The following is a 15,475-nucleotide window of genomic DNA, read 5'->3' on the forward strand; positions in this document are numbered from 1 at the left end:
TTTGACCATGTCCCCTGGATGGGGAGGCCTGGTGGCACTCAGAGGAAGGATAGCAGGCTACTAAGAAGAGACTTGATGCCCTATGAGCATATACAGGGGGAGGAGGTCCCCCTCAGTCACAGTCATAAGGGAGGGGAGAAGGGGAAAGCAGAAGGGAGGGAGGAATGGGAGGATACAAGGGATGGGATAACAATTGAGATGTAATATGAATAAATTAATAAATATATACATTAAAAATAAAATAAAGAAACACATTTAACTGGGGCTGGCTTACAGTTGAGAGGTTTAGCCCATTATCATCACGGCGGGGAACAAGGCAGCGTGCGGGCAGACATGGAGCCGAGAGCCCTACATCTTGATCTGTAGACAGAGGAAGTGAACAGTGAGTCACTGAGCCTGCCCCCTCAGTGACACACCTACTCCAACAAGGCCACACCTCCAATAGCGCCACTCCTTGTGGTCCAAGCATCCAAACACAGGCAGGAGTCTATGTGGTCACTCCTATTCAAACAACCACAGGCCCCAAACCCTGCCTTACACTTCAAGCCCCTGCTTTATTTCGACCTTACAAGAAAGTTGCTGCTGCTACGCTGCCTGAACTGAGTGGGAAGGTGTCTTGGGCTATACTTCCACCTCTGCACTGAGTGGGTTGCGAATATCTACAGACCTGGGCGACAGTGTAAGAAGCGTTTCCAGCTCTGGAAAAGGAAGCTGAGCGGAGAAAGCTCTGTCTTCTGATGTTTTTCCTGTCTTCTGAGATTTGACAAAGGGATAAGTTGTGTGGGAAGGATTGTAAACTTTGTCCCAGGTGAAAGCAATCTTGGCTGGCTTTGCCCCTTGGAAACACCACGGATACATTGTAATGGGCTGGATGGAGCCATCCTGGGTCTGATATTCAGGAAGCTGATGGAGGGGAGTGAAGACTTTAGCTGGGCTATTGTGTTTCTAATCGAACTTTGATGGGAGGAGGGATCCTGACCCGTTGCAGCCTGAGAGATGCAGCGGAGGAGAGAGAAGGCTGCAGTTTTTGGAGCAGGATCACAAGTGGATTTGGGGAGACCAGCTTACAGGCTGGACCAGTGTGCAGGCCAGAGACAACCGGGGATCCGTCCCATGGAACAGATACCGGGATGTTTATTCTTGTTTCCCTTTAACCTTTTCCCCCTCTTGTATAGGATAATTGAGTTGTATAATAAAGTCTAATTGTTAAGAAACAGAGCCAACAAGTGGTGCTCCATGTTGGGTGCCACTTTTTTTTTTTTTTTTTTTTTTTTTTACATTACGTGTTTTATTTATAGGCCTGCCTAGTAATCAGTCAAGACACCGACACTTGTTATATTTTAAAATAGCCTTAGTTAACCTGGAGCAGGGCAGATATCAATCCTCTAAACTACTTTTTATAGTGGGGCAGACATGGGATCCTTGTCTCAATCCCATGTCATCTGTTTTTAATAACTTTTAATAACTAATGATAATAACTCCCATTCATAATCCTAAATATTTGTTAATGTTCTTTATCTGGGCCGAATTCTCTATCCACACCAGCTATGTGTTTTCTTTAGCTAACCTACGGCAGCCTTCCTCTCTTCCCTTTATGTCTCTCTCTTTCTCCTTTTTTGTGGCAGTTTTGTTTTGTTTTTCCAGAATTCCTCTCTCCTAGACCCACCTATCTCCTGTCCTGTCCAGGTGAGATAGCTTTTTATTAAGCAAAAGGTTGGTCACAGAAACAGTAAGCAGCAATTTGGATCAAAATTCCATCTCCCAGCAAAGATGTCTTCTGTGTAACATTTCCTTCTGGGCACACACACCGGAGCCTGTTTCTCAACTTCGTACAGAGATGTTCACATGCTGCCCTGGGTGTACTTTACAGCAGTCCACGCCGCCCCCCCCCCGCCTTGACAGCAAGGCAGGCAGAGCCACACAGAACATGGCTCACCTCCGTTCCGTCGCCTTGGTGGGCACCTGCAGGCGTGTCCAGGAGCAGCAGAGCTGGGCTGAGTGTCTGATGCTGGATTCAGCTGCTCCCCTGCAATGACCTGGATGGAGCCCAGTCTAGCTTGGGCGGCACAAACCAAAGAGTGCCCTGTGGTCCTTCCCACAGAGCTGGCAACTGTAACAGCTCTTTTCCATGCGTGTTCGCCCTGCCCCAAGAGAAAGCATCCAGTCAGATTTTTGTCTCTAAATCATGGGAGTAGTTAAACAACAAACAACAGCAACAACGCAGGACTGAGAAGTAGGCAATTACATGAGAGTAGGTTCGTTCTGCTTCATTTTTTATCAGTTTCATTGTGGCCAAAAGCAGGTGTATCAAGCTATGAACGAGTAGTTTGCATTTTTAAAATTAACAAATCAGATTGACACTAAGGGAAAAAACAAAACACACCCCCCATAAAAAAAAATACCCAACAACCATAGTCAGTCCAGAAGAGAGCTGTTGACAGAAGCTGCAGCCGTTCCCAGAGAGGTTTGCACCAGCAGCAGCCGAGGCTGTGTGAGTTCCCTCTGTTTAGTCATCGCCCTTTGCCCATCACAGACACTGAAGGGAAGTGCAGAGACAGGAAATTACAGGCTATTTTAAACAGCGTGTTTTATTAAACTCACTTGCTGATGCACTTCATGGCAGGATGCGAGACTCAAGTGCTCATAACTTCATCTTTGCAAGTATTTTTCCTAAGTGAGTTCTCCCACTAATACACAGTGTGCACTGGGGCTAGAAGCGGTCTCTAAACAGCCTTCCCTTCCCCCAACCCCCGCCCCTTGCAAGTCAGGGAGCACACCACTTCAGAGAGGGACTGTGGAAATGTGAAGAGCATACACTTTGCTCACAGGATGCAAGTGTAATTCCGTGAAAGCAACAGCTGGAGCCTAGAAGTAAGCTGTAAGCTCACAAATGCACTGTAAACCGCAGAACCACCAGATCACGGCAGCATGGCTGGGGAGAGGGGAGAGGGCTCACCATACAGGCATGAGGCTCTACCCAGCCCCACGTCAAATGCCAGGTGTGGCAGGGTGTACCTGTAATGCTAGTGCTGGGAGACAGTGTGGACAGGAGGGCTCCAGGGCCCGCTGGCCAGTCAATGTAGCTGTTAAAAAATTAGGGGCTCTAGGGTGATGGTTCGTTTGGCAATGTGTTTGCTGCACAAGCACATTGGCTCTGCCTTTAGCACCCAAGTAACAGCCAGGCATGGCAACACGTGTCTGCAATCCCAACACTGGAGCGGTAGAGACAGGAGAAGCCCTGGGGTTCACTGGCCAGCCAGCCTTGCCAAACCAGTGAGCTGGAAGTCCAGGGACACACTCTGTCTCAAAAATAAAATGGAAAGTGAGTGGGGAAAGACAACCTTAGGTGGGCCTGTAGATCCCCTGTGTATATGTGCGCCTGCATACACGTGTACACACACATGCAGCGTGTGCACACGCAATCATGAGAGAGATTACTGAAATCATACGTTATAGCTTTTTTTTTTAAACCTAAATGCTGATTTCATTGTTCTTTCCTGAGTTGTTCTGTGCGATGGTGACGTCATTACACCGGCCCCTTGGCTTTTCGGAGACCTAGCAAGCTTGCCAGAGAATTGCAAGTTCATTCAAGGGCCAATCATAAACATAAATTTGAACAACTCGGGGCTGGAGAGATGGCTCAGTGGTTAAGAGCACTGGCTGTTCTTCCTGAGGTCCTGAGTTCAATTCCCAGCAACCACACGGCAGCTCACAACCATCTATGATGAGATCTGGTGCCCTCTTCTGACACACAGGCAGAACACTGTATATATAATAAATCAATCTTCTAAAAAAAATTGAACAACTCATTTCCTCATCTGCTCTCAGTCATATGAGGGATATAGACACCTACCTGCAGTGGAAGAAACCTGCCACCTTGTCTGCTGTTTGGCCCTGACGTTGGCATTTCTTGGTGCTCAGGTCTCCTTGCCAGGAAGGAAGCACTTGGTGCAGGTGTATGTGCGCTGTATGCATGTCTGGCTGGCCGTGCTCTACAGCAGTTGAATGACAAAGCAGCATGCTGGACCTTCTAAGTCTCAGTTGCCTTGAAAAATCGCACTGGAGAGGCTCTGCTGACAGTTACTAAATGGTGACATCTAGCTTTAAGCTTCTCTCTCCAACCTATCCCTAAGGTGCTCTCAAGGTGCAGTGCAGGTAACAGGGTTTCAAGAGTTTGGGCAGACGGGTGTGGAGGGACACGCTGTGAAACAGAGCCCTTGGGAAGCACGGGCATGTGGAGCTCTGAGTTCAAGGCCAGGCTACTCTATAGAGAGTGTTCTGGGACAGCCAGGGCTACATAGAGAGACCCTGTCTCAAAAAAAAAAAAAAAAAAAAAAAAAAAGAGGCCAGGTTGTGGTGGCTCACACCTTTAATCCCAGCATTTGGGAGGCAGAGGCAGGTGAATCGCTGTGAGTTCGAGGCCAGTCTGGTCCACAAAGCCAGTCCAGGACAGTCAAGGCTACACAGTGGAACGCTGTCTCGAAAACCCAAAAAAATAAAAAGAAAGAAAGAAAAAGGGAAGAGAAAGAAAGAAGGAAGGAAGGAAAGAAGACAGGAAGGAAAAGGAAAGGAAAAAAATGGGGGCAGATAATGCTGTCGGGTTGTCTTCTACAACTGCCCATGGTTGGAAAAGGAAGGGACAAGAATGACAGCATACAAACATGCCACAGAATTGCAGGGGGTGATGTGTAGAGGACTTTTCTCTTTCTTTTTTCTTTTTTTGAATTTATTAATTTATTTAGTTAGTTTTGAGACAGGCTTTCTCTGTGTAGCTTTGGCAGTCCTGGCCTTGTTTTGTAGACCAGGCTGGCCTCAAACTCACAGAGATGCCTCTGCCTCCTGCCTCCCAGAGTGTGCCAGGCTTAACTGTTTCTTTTCTTTCTTTTTTTTTTTTTTTTAGACCTGACCTGAAGTATCCCAGCTGGCTTCATGTTTGCCCTACTTGTCACAAAGTTGAACTTTGGTGCTCTCATGTCCACCGCTCCAGCTGGGATTACAGGTGTGTGGGCCACGCTGCCCATGCAGTGAGGGGGTCTGAACTCAGAGCAGAGCACGCTAGGCAGCTGCGCTTCAAGCAATTCAGGACCACTTGGGTTATTTGGTTGGTTTTTTTTCCCAAATGAATTTGTGTGCTTTCATGCCTGTGTTCAAGTGTGTGCAGTTGCAGGTGCACGTGTGGGTACACGCGCGTGTGCACATGCGTGCTTATGCCTGTGGAGGCCAGAGGTCAGCCTCAAGCATTGGGTTTCAGGAACTGTCCTTTTTGTTTTTTGAGACAAGGTCTCTCAGTGGCTTGAGCTCACCGAGTAGGCTAGGGGGACCCGTCAAAAACCTCCAGGGACCCTCAGGCCACCACACCCAGCTTACTTATGTGTCTAAGAGTCACAAAGAGCCCAGCTGAGGGTTCACGACTGGAGTGGCTTGGCCACTGGGGAGACCTAGCTACCACTGCTTGGGTGGCTGTCACAGTGCTGAGAATCAGGAGGCAGACAGGAAGCACTCATGCATTCACACTGATGACGTCATTGCCATGATCCAGGGGCCTTTTGTGTGCTTGTTTGTTTTAGAAAAAGAGGGTTTTTTTGTTTGTTTGTTGTTTTTGTTTTTTCAGTATTCTGGAAATGTCCTAGAAACAAACCCCGAAGGACTAACAGGAACAGAGTCTAGTGCTGTACATGAGTGAGTCTACTGCATTCTGCAGAGCAGACACATCAACCTGCTCACATGCGCACTGTCAAAAACCACCATCTCACTGGGCTGGGTCAGCATCTGAGATCCTGGCAGGAGGAGCTTGGGTCAGCCTGGACCATAGAGTAGGGCCCTTGTCTTAACCCTGCTCCCCAAATACCACAGGATGAGCACACCAAGACCACAATGTCTGGAGACGCTGGAGTCGAAGAAGGAAAGGGGGCAAAGCCAGTCCCTCACAATTAGATCCCTGTGCAGCACTACACTTGCAAGGCAGTTGATATGTTTGACAAATTAATTTGCCTTCAACCAGACCTCCCTCTTTATCAGATAAAACACGAACGCAGTCCCCTGGCTGTTAACACTGCTCAGACGGGGCATCTTCCTAACCTGACATTTCACAGAGCTCAGGCTTGAGCTCCTTCCTATGAGCTTTCCCTGTTTAAACACCCGGTGGCTGCCAGCCACACTGTTCCTAGACATTCTGAAGGTTTTTTTTGTTTTTATAGAGAGAAGCATGAAAAAGAGAAATAGCCACTAAAATGAAATTTGTAAAAACATAATGAATTTTGATCATTTTAATAAATATATATCAAGAAAACCTCACTTTATTACAACACAGCCTTGTACAAGCACCTATCACCTAAATTTTCAACACCAAAATGTTCATCGAATATTGAAAATAAAGGACAAAACATTACTAGACTATTCAGCCATAACACAGGAACATGTTTTAAAAATTGGTCCTTGCGGACAAGTGCCCAGACGATCTACTCATACACTGTATGAATGAGACCTATTTAATATTAATAGCAATAGTTTAAAAAAAAAGCTTCATCTTGGAGAAAGTGGGAGAACTTACGGATTCCCTCCATTGGGCATTTCGTTCCTGTGAGTAACTGTTTTAAAAGGACCCAGTCACGTAGACCAATCCTTGGCCTTGGGAACGGGACTGCAGTTCACGCTGGTGGGACTGGTCCAGAGTGCCGGCGGGGACACTCGCCGACGCGCAAATTCAAGGTATCGTTGAGTAATGTGTTGGCCAAACGCACAGTGACGATGACGACAGCGTCCCATTTCTCCAAAATAACGCTCCGCAACCTACAGCCTTTACATTCTTTAAGAACGTATTGATCACCACGTCACCTATTAGCTTTGTGCTTCTCAATCAACAGCGAAAGTCATATATAGAAACCACATGCTCTTAAGAGTCTAAACGCATGGAATGATGCAAAACAGGTCAAAGTATAACGCATGCCATGGGCTGTGAACATCACTGGACAAGAAAACAAAACAACCCAACATTGGGAAAGCCCAGACCCGGCAACCACCCGTTGGCATGGAATAGCCCAGGCGCTTTTTCCCCCCATTCCTAATGGCCTTCCTACTGTCTCCTCCACCTCTACCCAAAATATCAGCCCCACAGCCACTGGGCGTCAAAAACAAAGGAAAAGAAGATGGTGAATCAAAAGCAGAACACAATAGTTCGAAGTTAAGTTTCCAATCGCGTGGATCCACCCTGTGTGTTTTTTTCCTATTTGTTAAATCCCTGCTGTAACTCTGGTTTATCCTTAATTTTCACATTGGCAAAAATTAAGATAAAGTAAGGCACCCAAGATTGCCCTGTATGCCACCTCCCTATTTCCCCATCACCGAGACGCCCCTGTACGCCACCTCCCTACTCCCCCCATCAAAGACGGGCCTGTACACCAGCTCTCTGGCCACCCACAGGCCATCACAGGCAAGTCAGCCTTCAGGGAGCATCGGCGCAGATCCTCGGTTGCCGCCCTGCCACGTGTGCTTCATTCCGTCCCAACTAGTCCAGTACACGCATGTCGGAGCTCACGGAACCGTTCCATCCGGCTTCCTGTCTTCAGCCTTTTACTCAGGAAAAGAAAACACTGTACCATATAGGAGCAGGCGTCTCTGCTGGCTTGTTTACCAAACGACTACCTCATCAACTGGCAGACATGTGTAACTTGGCTAGCAGCAGGCTCCTTGGAGGGGCGGTGGGAATATAACAAGGGCACGCTGTCCTCTGTCTCATCTACGGAGTTTCTTTTTAAAGAAAACTAAGATATACTTTTAAACATGAAGTTAGCTTTCCTTGGCAAAAATCACATTAATAAGTGGCTTGTGGCTGCCTCCTGTACACGTTTTGTGCAATCTGCTCTCCGGGCAGTGAAACAACACGGCGCGGTCACTGCGTAATTGTATCGGTTTGTACAAAACTACAAAATCCACTCAAAGTAAAACTCGGCCATGCTGTGTGTGCTCCCGCGTGCCGGTGGAGGGCAGTCACACCTTACTTCCTCGGCTGCAGCACAGTTTGTTGCTGGGGGAGGAGAGCTCCTTTTTCCTCAAAGACTTTTTCCAAGACTCATTCACATGGTTTTTCTCATTGTAGCCAGTCTCAAAATAATCATAAAATTGGCTTTTGCACTCAAAATCAAGGTCATTTCCCACAGGTTCCTGGCTGAGGGCGTCGCCATCTCTGCTGGGTTCCTGACTCAGTTTCCCATCGTTGTTGAATTTGGCCTTTTCCTGGACACCAAGTGACCTAATGTTAGTGACAAAAATTTCATTGGCAGGTATCTGGCTCTTGTAAATAGGTCCACCACCTATATCAGAGTCCAAGTGGTGGGAACAAGTAGGCAAGGGCAGAGGGGAAGTAGGGGAGGAGGAAGAGGAAGATGAGGAGGAGGAAGTGGAGGAGGAAGAAGAGGGGGACGGGAGGGGGGAGGAAGAGGTGGAAGTGGCCCCGGGAGCAGCCAAGGAGCTTCCAACGCCGGCACTGGCAGAAACGGGTAGATTCAGGCAGTGGCCACCGCACTCCTGGTAAAAACAGCAAGTGTGGAACTTTTCCCACTCCTCCTTGGCCACCCGGGGCCGTTTCCGGTACGGACAGTCTTGAGCCAGGAACCACTCTTGGGCAGAGGTGCCGCCCAGGGAGCAGGCGGGGAGGCACCAGCTGTTCTGCATCAGGATCTCCCCGTGGATCCTCTTCATCAGGTTGTTGATGAGGACAGATCTGCGTAGGTACACTTCCGGGTCATCTATGAACCTCAGCTTCTCCAAGGACATGTAAAGGACGTGTGCTCGCTCCTCGAAAACGGAGACGGTCTGGAACCAGAGACAGAGGGACGCTTAGAAAACGAAGTGTGCGAAGACACCATCACCCGGCCAGAGGCTGGCCCTACTGCCAGGGTCGCCCCAATCCCCTCTTGTTCCTGGCTCCCTGGTGCTGACCGAGCAGCGCCCAGCCATTGGCTCAGTCACAGTGACGGGGACACCAGACACAGCCAACGTGAGCTGTCAGAGGTCAGGTTAGCAGCTGCTGTGGGGGTCCCCGAAGCCACACACAGAGGATTCAGGTTGACCTGGCTGTCAGTGACCAGGGGTGCTCTGGGTGAAACATATCAAGCTGAATTTCACACACCTTATTTGTGCAGAGGCACACTCATGCATTTCACAGCAGCATGCTTTTATTTTATTTTTTATTCTTTTTGGTTTTTCGAGACAGGGTCTCTCTGTGTAGCCTTGGCTGTCCTGGACTCACTTTGGAGACCAGGCTGGCCTCGAACTCACAGTGATCCACCTGCCTCTGCCTCCCGAGTGCTGGGATTAAAGGCGTGTGCCACCACGCCCAGCAGCAGCATGCTTTTAAATTTATCTATTTTAAAAATATTTATATTACTATTGTTGTTGATTTAGTTTTTGAGACCGAGTCTCCCTATTGTATATCCTGGAACTGATTATGTAGACCAAGGTAGCCTTAAACTCACAGAGATCTGCCTGCCTCTGCCACCTGGACGCTGGGATTAAGGCCTGTGCCACCCCCTACTGGCTGGAAAATCACTTTTATGTATGTGAGTGTTTGCCAGCATGTTTGTCTGTGCACTGGCTGAGTGCTCAGTCCTCACGCCCAAGAGGTGGGAAGAGGGCACTGGATTCCTTGGAACTGGACTTAAACCCAGTTCTGAGATGCAAAATGGGTGCTAGAAACAGAACCCAGGTCCTCTGCAAGGGCAGCCAGTGCTCTTAACTGCTGAACCATCTCTTCAGCCCCAGTATGTGTTTCTTCAGATGCAGGTTCTAATGGGCACATATCAGAGTCTGGATTGTACTATGGAGGATCACTGCAGGGCTACACACCCGTGACCTGCCTTGTTTGCTAAGAGGGGACTTGCAGTCAATGAGGCTCAACCCAGGCAGGACCCAACAAGTGAGGGACCAATTTATTTGTGGGACTGGTGGAAAAGAGCGGCAGAGAGAAGCTGGGAGTGAGGTGGGGGATGCAATCCTGGTCTGTGTGAGGCTGTCTACATTGTAAGAAATGAGACATGGCCTTGCTATGTAGCCTGGACTGCCCTGGAACTCACAATGTACCCCAGACTGAGCTCGCATCACCCTCCTGCCAGGCCTCCTAGTGTTACAGGCGGTGCCATCACACCCCACACACCCCAGTAGCAACTGGAAACCTCACACAGCCACAACACGGAAATGAAAGAGATAAATACGGTGCCTTTTTACAAACAGGCAAGAGCAACACTGACGGGAAGGTGGGGGCGGGGAGACAGAACATATGGGCTGGGTGGGGTCAGGGAGCCAATGGAAGCAGAGCAGCAACTGTGGAGCTCAACATCTGGCCACTCGGCTCTGGCTCCTCCTTGCTGAGCTCAGAGGGGCTCTGGAGGGAAGGTACCACAGAGAAAAGAGCTGACGCTTAGATGCCTGGTTCTTAACTCTATGCACTTTCTCTACTGTGTTATTTCTTCACTTGTGTCCAAAAACAAACAAACAACAACAACAGCAGCCATCTTTGGTCCTTCCTTGGACCAAATTAATACTGAATTTTAACAATCCTGACATGCGTTAAGATGTAGGATGAACAGTGTGCCCACTATGCACACCCACCCGCTATGCACACCCGCCCGCTATGCACACCCGCCCGCTATGCACACAAGCCGGCTATGCACACACGCCGGCTATGCACACACGCCCGCTATGCACACCCGCCCGCTATGCACACACGCCCGCTATGCACACACACCCAAGGATGAGACCCTGACTCCTCCATGCCCAGGTCGTCAGGGCAATCCTGGATAAGCACCCAACCAACACACAGCGGTGGCCTCGGAGCCACGCGCATCTCCCAACACGCGATGCCGCAGAGCCGGCCTAGCTCTCAGCCTGGGAATATTAAATCCCAGGCAAAAAGCTGTGCGCTTTCTTACATAGCTTTATTATTTCTGGGCAAAGAATTTTTTTCTAGTTCCTTCTTCAAGGACTTGTGAAAAGAAACACAGGCCCCGTCCTAGTTAGGGTTTCTATTGCTGTAATAAAACACCACAAAGAAAGCAACCTGGGGGGAAAGGGTTTATCCATCTCACCTTTCCACAGCACAGTTCACTGCTTAAAGGAAGTCAGGACGGGAGCTCAAACAGGGCAGGAACCTGCAGGCAGGAGCTGAGGCAGAGGCCGTGGAGGGTGCTGCTCACCGGCTTGCTCCTCATGGCTTGCTCAGCCTGCTTTCATATAGAACCCAGGACCACCAGCCCAGGGATGGCCCCGCCCACAGTGGGCTGGGCCCCGCCCATCAATCACTGCCCGATAGACTTGAGGCAGCAGGATCTTAAGGAGGCGCTTTTTTTTTTCCCCCTCACTTGACGTTCCCTGCTCTCAGATGACTTTACAGTGTGACAAACTGACATAAAACTATCCAGTACAGGTTCCCCCAAAAGATGACAGCGATTCATGCGGCCTCACAAAGAAGCGGCTCTCTTCTATTGCGTGGGTGGAACAGTTTGCTGTCTGGGATGGTTCGTGTGAGGACCAGCGAAGCTGCTGACGGAGTAACATACTTTATGGCTGCAGCTGCTGAGTGGTGGGTGGGCATCCTCCTCTCCCGCATGCTTTCTCTTGAAGTGTGCGACCTTGGACGTGCTTGTCGGACTTGGATTTCCCCGGTAATGTGATCCTGTGGTAACAAATCAGACAGACAAATGACACAAGCCTGCCAGCGGTTCTCCAAGGAACATGCTTTCACTCCCTTTGCCTCTAGTGGCTACAACCCTGTCTGTACACGCAGTGATGAAAAACAAACATTTGTCCTCATAGTTGCTATCAGATGGAATCCTGCGAGCCTGGGAAGGTAAAAGATTTCCAGGCAGAATGAGAGAGAAGTGTCACCCACCGTCCATCATTTTCTAAGTACTCTGCCTAAGCCAACGGCAGAATCCTCGGGTGGTAGTGGGGCCTGTGACCGATCTGAAGTGATACTAACATGTACTTAGACACCTCACACAGGCGGGAGATAAGTCACTTTCAGATCTGGTAAACAAACGCAGACTTATATGTGGAATTTATAACGGTTTTTCTTTAGAAATACAAAGCTAAATATTAAAGTTTAAAATTTGGAGTAATTAAATTCTGTTCCACTTCTTTGAGTACTTTAAAACATTTTCAGGAACCAGATTTTCATAAAGTTTATATTCCAGGTCTTTTAAAAAACAAAAGCCAATTGGGTGTGGTGATGCACGCCTGTAGTTCCAGCACTCAGGAGGCAGAGGCGGGTGGATCGCTGTGAGTTCAAGGCCAGCCTGGTCTACAAAGTGAGTCTAGGACAGCCAAGGCTACACAGAGAAACTATGTCTCGAAAAAAAAAATTATCAAAATCAAAAACAAAAAACAAAACCCCAAAGCCAATTGGGTGTGGTGATGCACGCCTGTAGTCCCAGTACCCAGGGAAGCAGAGGCAGGAGGATCTTTGTGAGTTCAAGGCCAGCCTGGTCTATAAAGCAAGTCTGGGATAGCCAAATCCTGTCCTGAAAAACAAAAGCAAAAAATAAAACAAAAAGCAAAACACCAACCAGATTTATTACTGAGTAAAAACTCAAAGGAAGGATATATTTCTATTTTCTTGTCAACCATTTGGTCCACAATGCAGCAGCTTGACGCTGTGGCAGGAGATGCATTGTGGGATGGAGCTCAGGCTGTGGAGCCTTTGATCATTCATTTCCACGGGTCCAAGGCCAGACTTTTGGTATCTAGTTCAGGTCCTTTAAAAATTCTGTTCCAGTGGGGCTGGAGATGGCTCAGAGGTTAAGAGCACCGCCTACTCTTCTACAGGTCCTGAGTTCAATTCCTAGCAACCACATGGTGGCTCACAACTATCTATAGTGAGATTGTGTGCCCTCTTCTGGTGGGCAGGCAGGTATGCAGGCATAGCACTGTATACATAATAAATAAATAAATAAATAAATAAATAAATAAATAAATAAATACATCTTTTTAAGAAACCCTGCTGTTCCAGGATGTCCACAGCAGGCAGACTGCAGGCTTCTGAAATTTAACTAGGGTTTCCCAAGGAGGCCCACTCCATGGCGTGAGGAGACACCACCCGCTAAGGAGAAGGCGAAAGGCAGTACCTGCCAGTTGTGGGCTGGCTCCCTGGTCTCCCTGAGAAGGAACCTGTGCTGGCCCCGGGGGGCTCGCACCTCTGTAGCTGTCAGCCTCCCATAGCGTTTGGTACCCAGCAATTTCAGCAGCTCCTTCTGAGACCATGGGCTCGCAGAATCTATTCCTGGACAGAACCAGCGTCATCTCTGACGGCCTCAGATCTGGGGGATAGAGGGGTCAGGGTTGGGTAGATAAAGAAGCCCAGTTAGGAGCCAGCCCGAGGAAGCGCTCAGCATCTTTCTGTGCTGGAAGAAATTTTACTTCCTGTCCCTCCCCTTCACCCCAAACCATGTGATTACTTTTCCAAGGAAACCTTAGCAAGCTCTGGCTGCTGTCAGCTCAGCCTCGGGGATCACCAACCTGCATTTCAGGGTGGATCTTTAGAACCGGTTCCTTATTGTTCTTAGATCCCCTCAGCCTCTCAGACAAGCTGCTCTGCCTCCCGGTTGCATTTTCCTCCCGACCTTTCAAACATACCTCTAAGAGGAAGGGCCAGAACACCCCTGCCTCCCTTCTACTAACAAGGTGAAATCAATTTTCTACTCGAGCCCCTCGGAGACCCAGATCTGATAATCAGTCGGGAAAGCGGGGCAGAAGTCCCCAGGGTCTTCCCAACACTTGCCGAGGCCAAGTCTCTTTCCCAGCTCTCTCCTCTCTTCCCAGTTCCTCCTCTCCACCCAGGGTTTCCCCCACTCTCTCCTCCCAGGGTGAAGCAGACAGACACTCGGTAGTTGTTTCCACAGCCCTGATCGGCCTGAACTGGATCTGCCTCCAGTCAAAACACTCCGAGATGAAGACAGAAAATTGGCTCCAGTTTCCAGCCGTGAGATGCAGTCCCACAGGAGCCAAGCACAACATCAACCAAGCAGCAGAATATTAAACAGGAGCCAGGGCTTCGGGCAGAGGCAGCCAGCAACTCTTTAAACTGCGAAGCCAGATGCAAGGCAGGAACTTTCCAAGAGTCAACGCATCACTGCCCTCCCTCCTCCCTGGCTCCTGCCCTGACCTCAGGCCTCTCTGGTCCTCTGTGATGTTCCCAGACTCTGATCCTGGGTAATCCAGGCTTCAGTTCCACAGTCCCACAGTCCGGGCCAGCAACAGCAAGACCCTGGGGCCGCACGCTGGAGGGCGACCTGGCACCTTCAGGGTATCCAGGCCTGCATGGCTTGCTTGTGTTTTAAGAACTGTCACCAGGCTTGCCTGCTGAAGATGGATTTTTTTCCTTCCAATACAGCAGGAGCCCAGTTCATTCTCTGCCTTCTGGCTAGGGCAAGGGTGAACTTGCCACTGCCTCATGGAGAATATTATTCCCCACATGTTATGACACCTGTGCACTTCCAGGAGAAAGGGGAGGACGTAGGTTCAGCAGCGTGGCAGTCCTCTGGATGCCAGAACGGCTGGCAGCAGACTGTCTCTCACCAGGCACCTGTGGTCTCAGTTCAGCCTCAGCCTGAGGAAGGCAGGGCAGGGTCTCTAATCAGTGGGTGCAATATGGCTGACTTGGGCCTCAAGTGTACCCTTCCATTTTCTTTCCAAAGAGATATTAGAAACGCCTTAGGAAAAGTGTGTGTGTGTGTGTGTGTGTGTGTGTGTGTGTGTAAAATAATTATCTATCAAGAAATGGTGAGCGATGTCATCTATTTTACCCTTTCAGACATCAACAAAGAAATTTTGTCTCCACCAATTTAACAAACTCATCCCTTTGGTCTCTTTTACCCTCAAATTCTGTAGCCCCTAAAGACTCAGGAAGCCATGTCTTAGCCTTGTCTGAAAGACACCTGTATCCAGAAGTGTCACAGCTGGGATCAGACCAGACCGTGGCCCTTTCTGACTGAATGTCACTTCCGCTGAGGATTCTGGGAAGAAGCTCCAAGCCTTTGCCTGGTAGGACTTTTATTACATATAAACAAAAGCAGGTTGACAAACCCGTGCCCTGAAAGAAAGAGAAGGTCTTCCAGGCCCCTGGCAGCAATTACTGCTGCTTAATAGGACATTAATGGGCCCTGGGCTGCTGACGGCAGCCAGAGTTTGTTTATGCCGTAATGACTCAGGGAGCAGCGTTTCTGTTGTTAAGACTCTCAGGGCTTCTATTTGTTAGCATTGTTTACAACATATGAAATTCCATAATTATGGCATAGTGGGGTTTATTTTATTTTATTTTATTTTTTTAGCGTGGCTGTTTCTTTTCTTTTTTTATTTTTCAAATTGGAAACTGTTACTTACACACAGGATCCTAAATGGGAGAGGCTGGGTTCTGCAAGAGATTTATTTAAGCTGGAATAAAACATGAATGAGCTGGAACTATTTGGGGGGGGGCGGGGAGGAG

At 48.8% G+C, this 15,475-nt stretch overlaps 1 protein-coding gene across 1 annotated transcript; it reads right to left on the reverse strand.

The window, feature by feature from the left end:
- Positions 1-7,619: 7,619 nt before the first annotated feature.
- Sertad4 (SERTA domain containing 4) lies at positions 7,620-13,606 on the reverse strand. Its single transcript, XM_051148159.1, has 3 exons — positions 13,119-13,606; positions 11,553-11,668; positions 7,620-8,811 (listed from the first exon to the last, which is right to left on the reverse strand). The coding sequence occupies exons 1-3, from the start codon at positions 13,291-13,293 to the stop codon at positions 7,987-7,989; spliced, it is 1,116 nt and encodes a 371-aa protein (XP_051004116.1). The 5' UTR covers positions 13,294-13,606; the 3' UTR covers positions 7,620-7,986.
- Between the last annotated feature and the right edge of the window lie 1,869 nt (positions 13,607-15,475).

This window comes from Acomys russatus, chromosome 6, assembly GCF_903995435.1.
Source record: "Acomys russatus chromosome 6, mAcoRus1.1, whole genome shotgun sequence".
Lineage (NCBI taxonomy): Eukaryota > Metazoa > Chordata > Mammalia > Rodentia > Muridae > Acomys > Acomys russatus.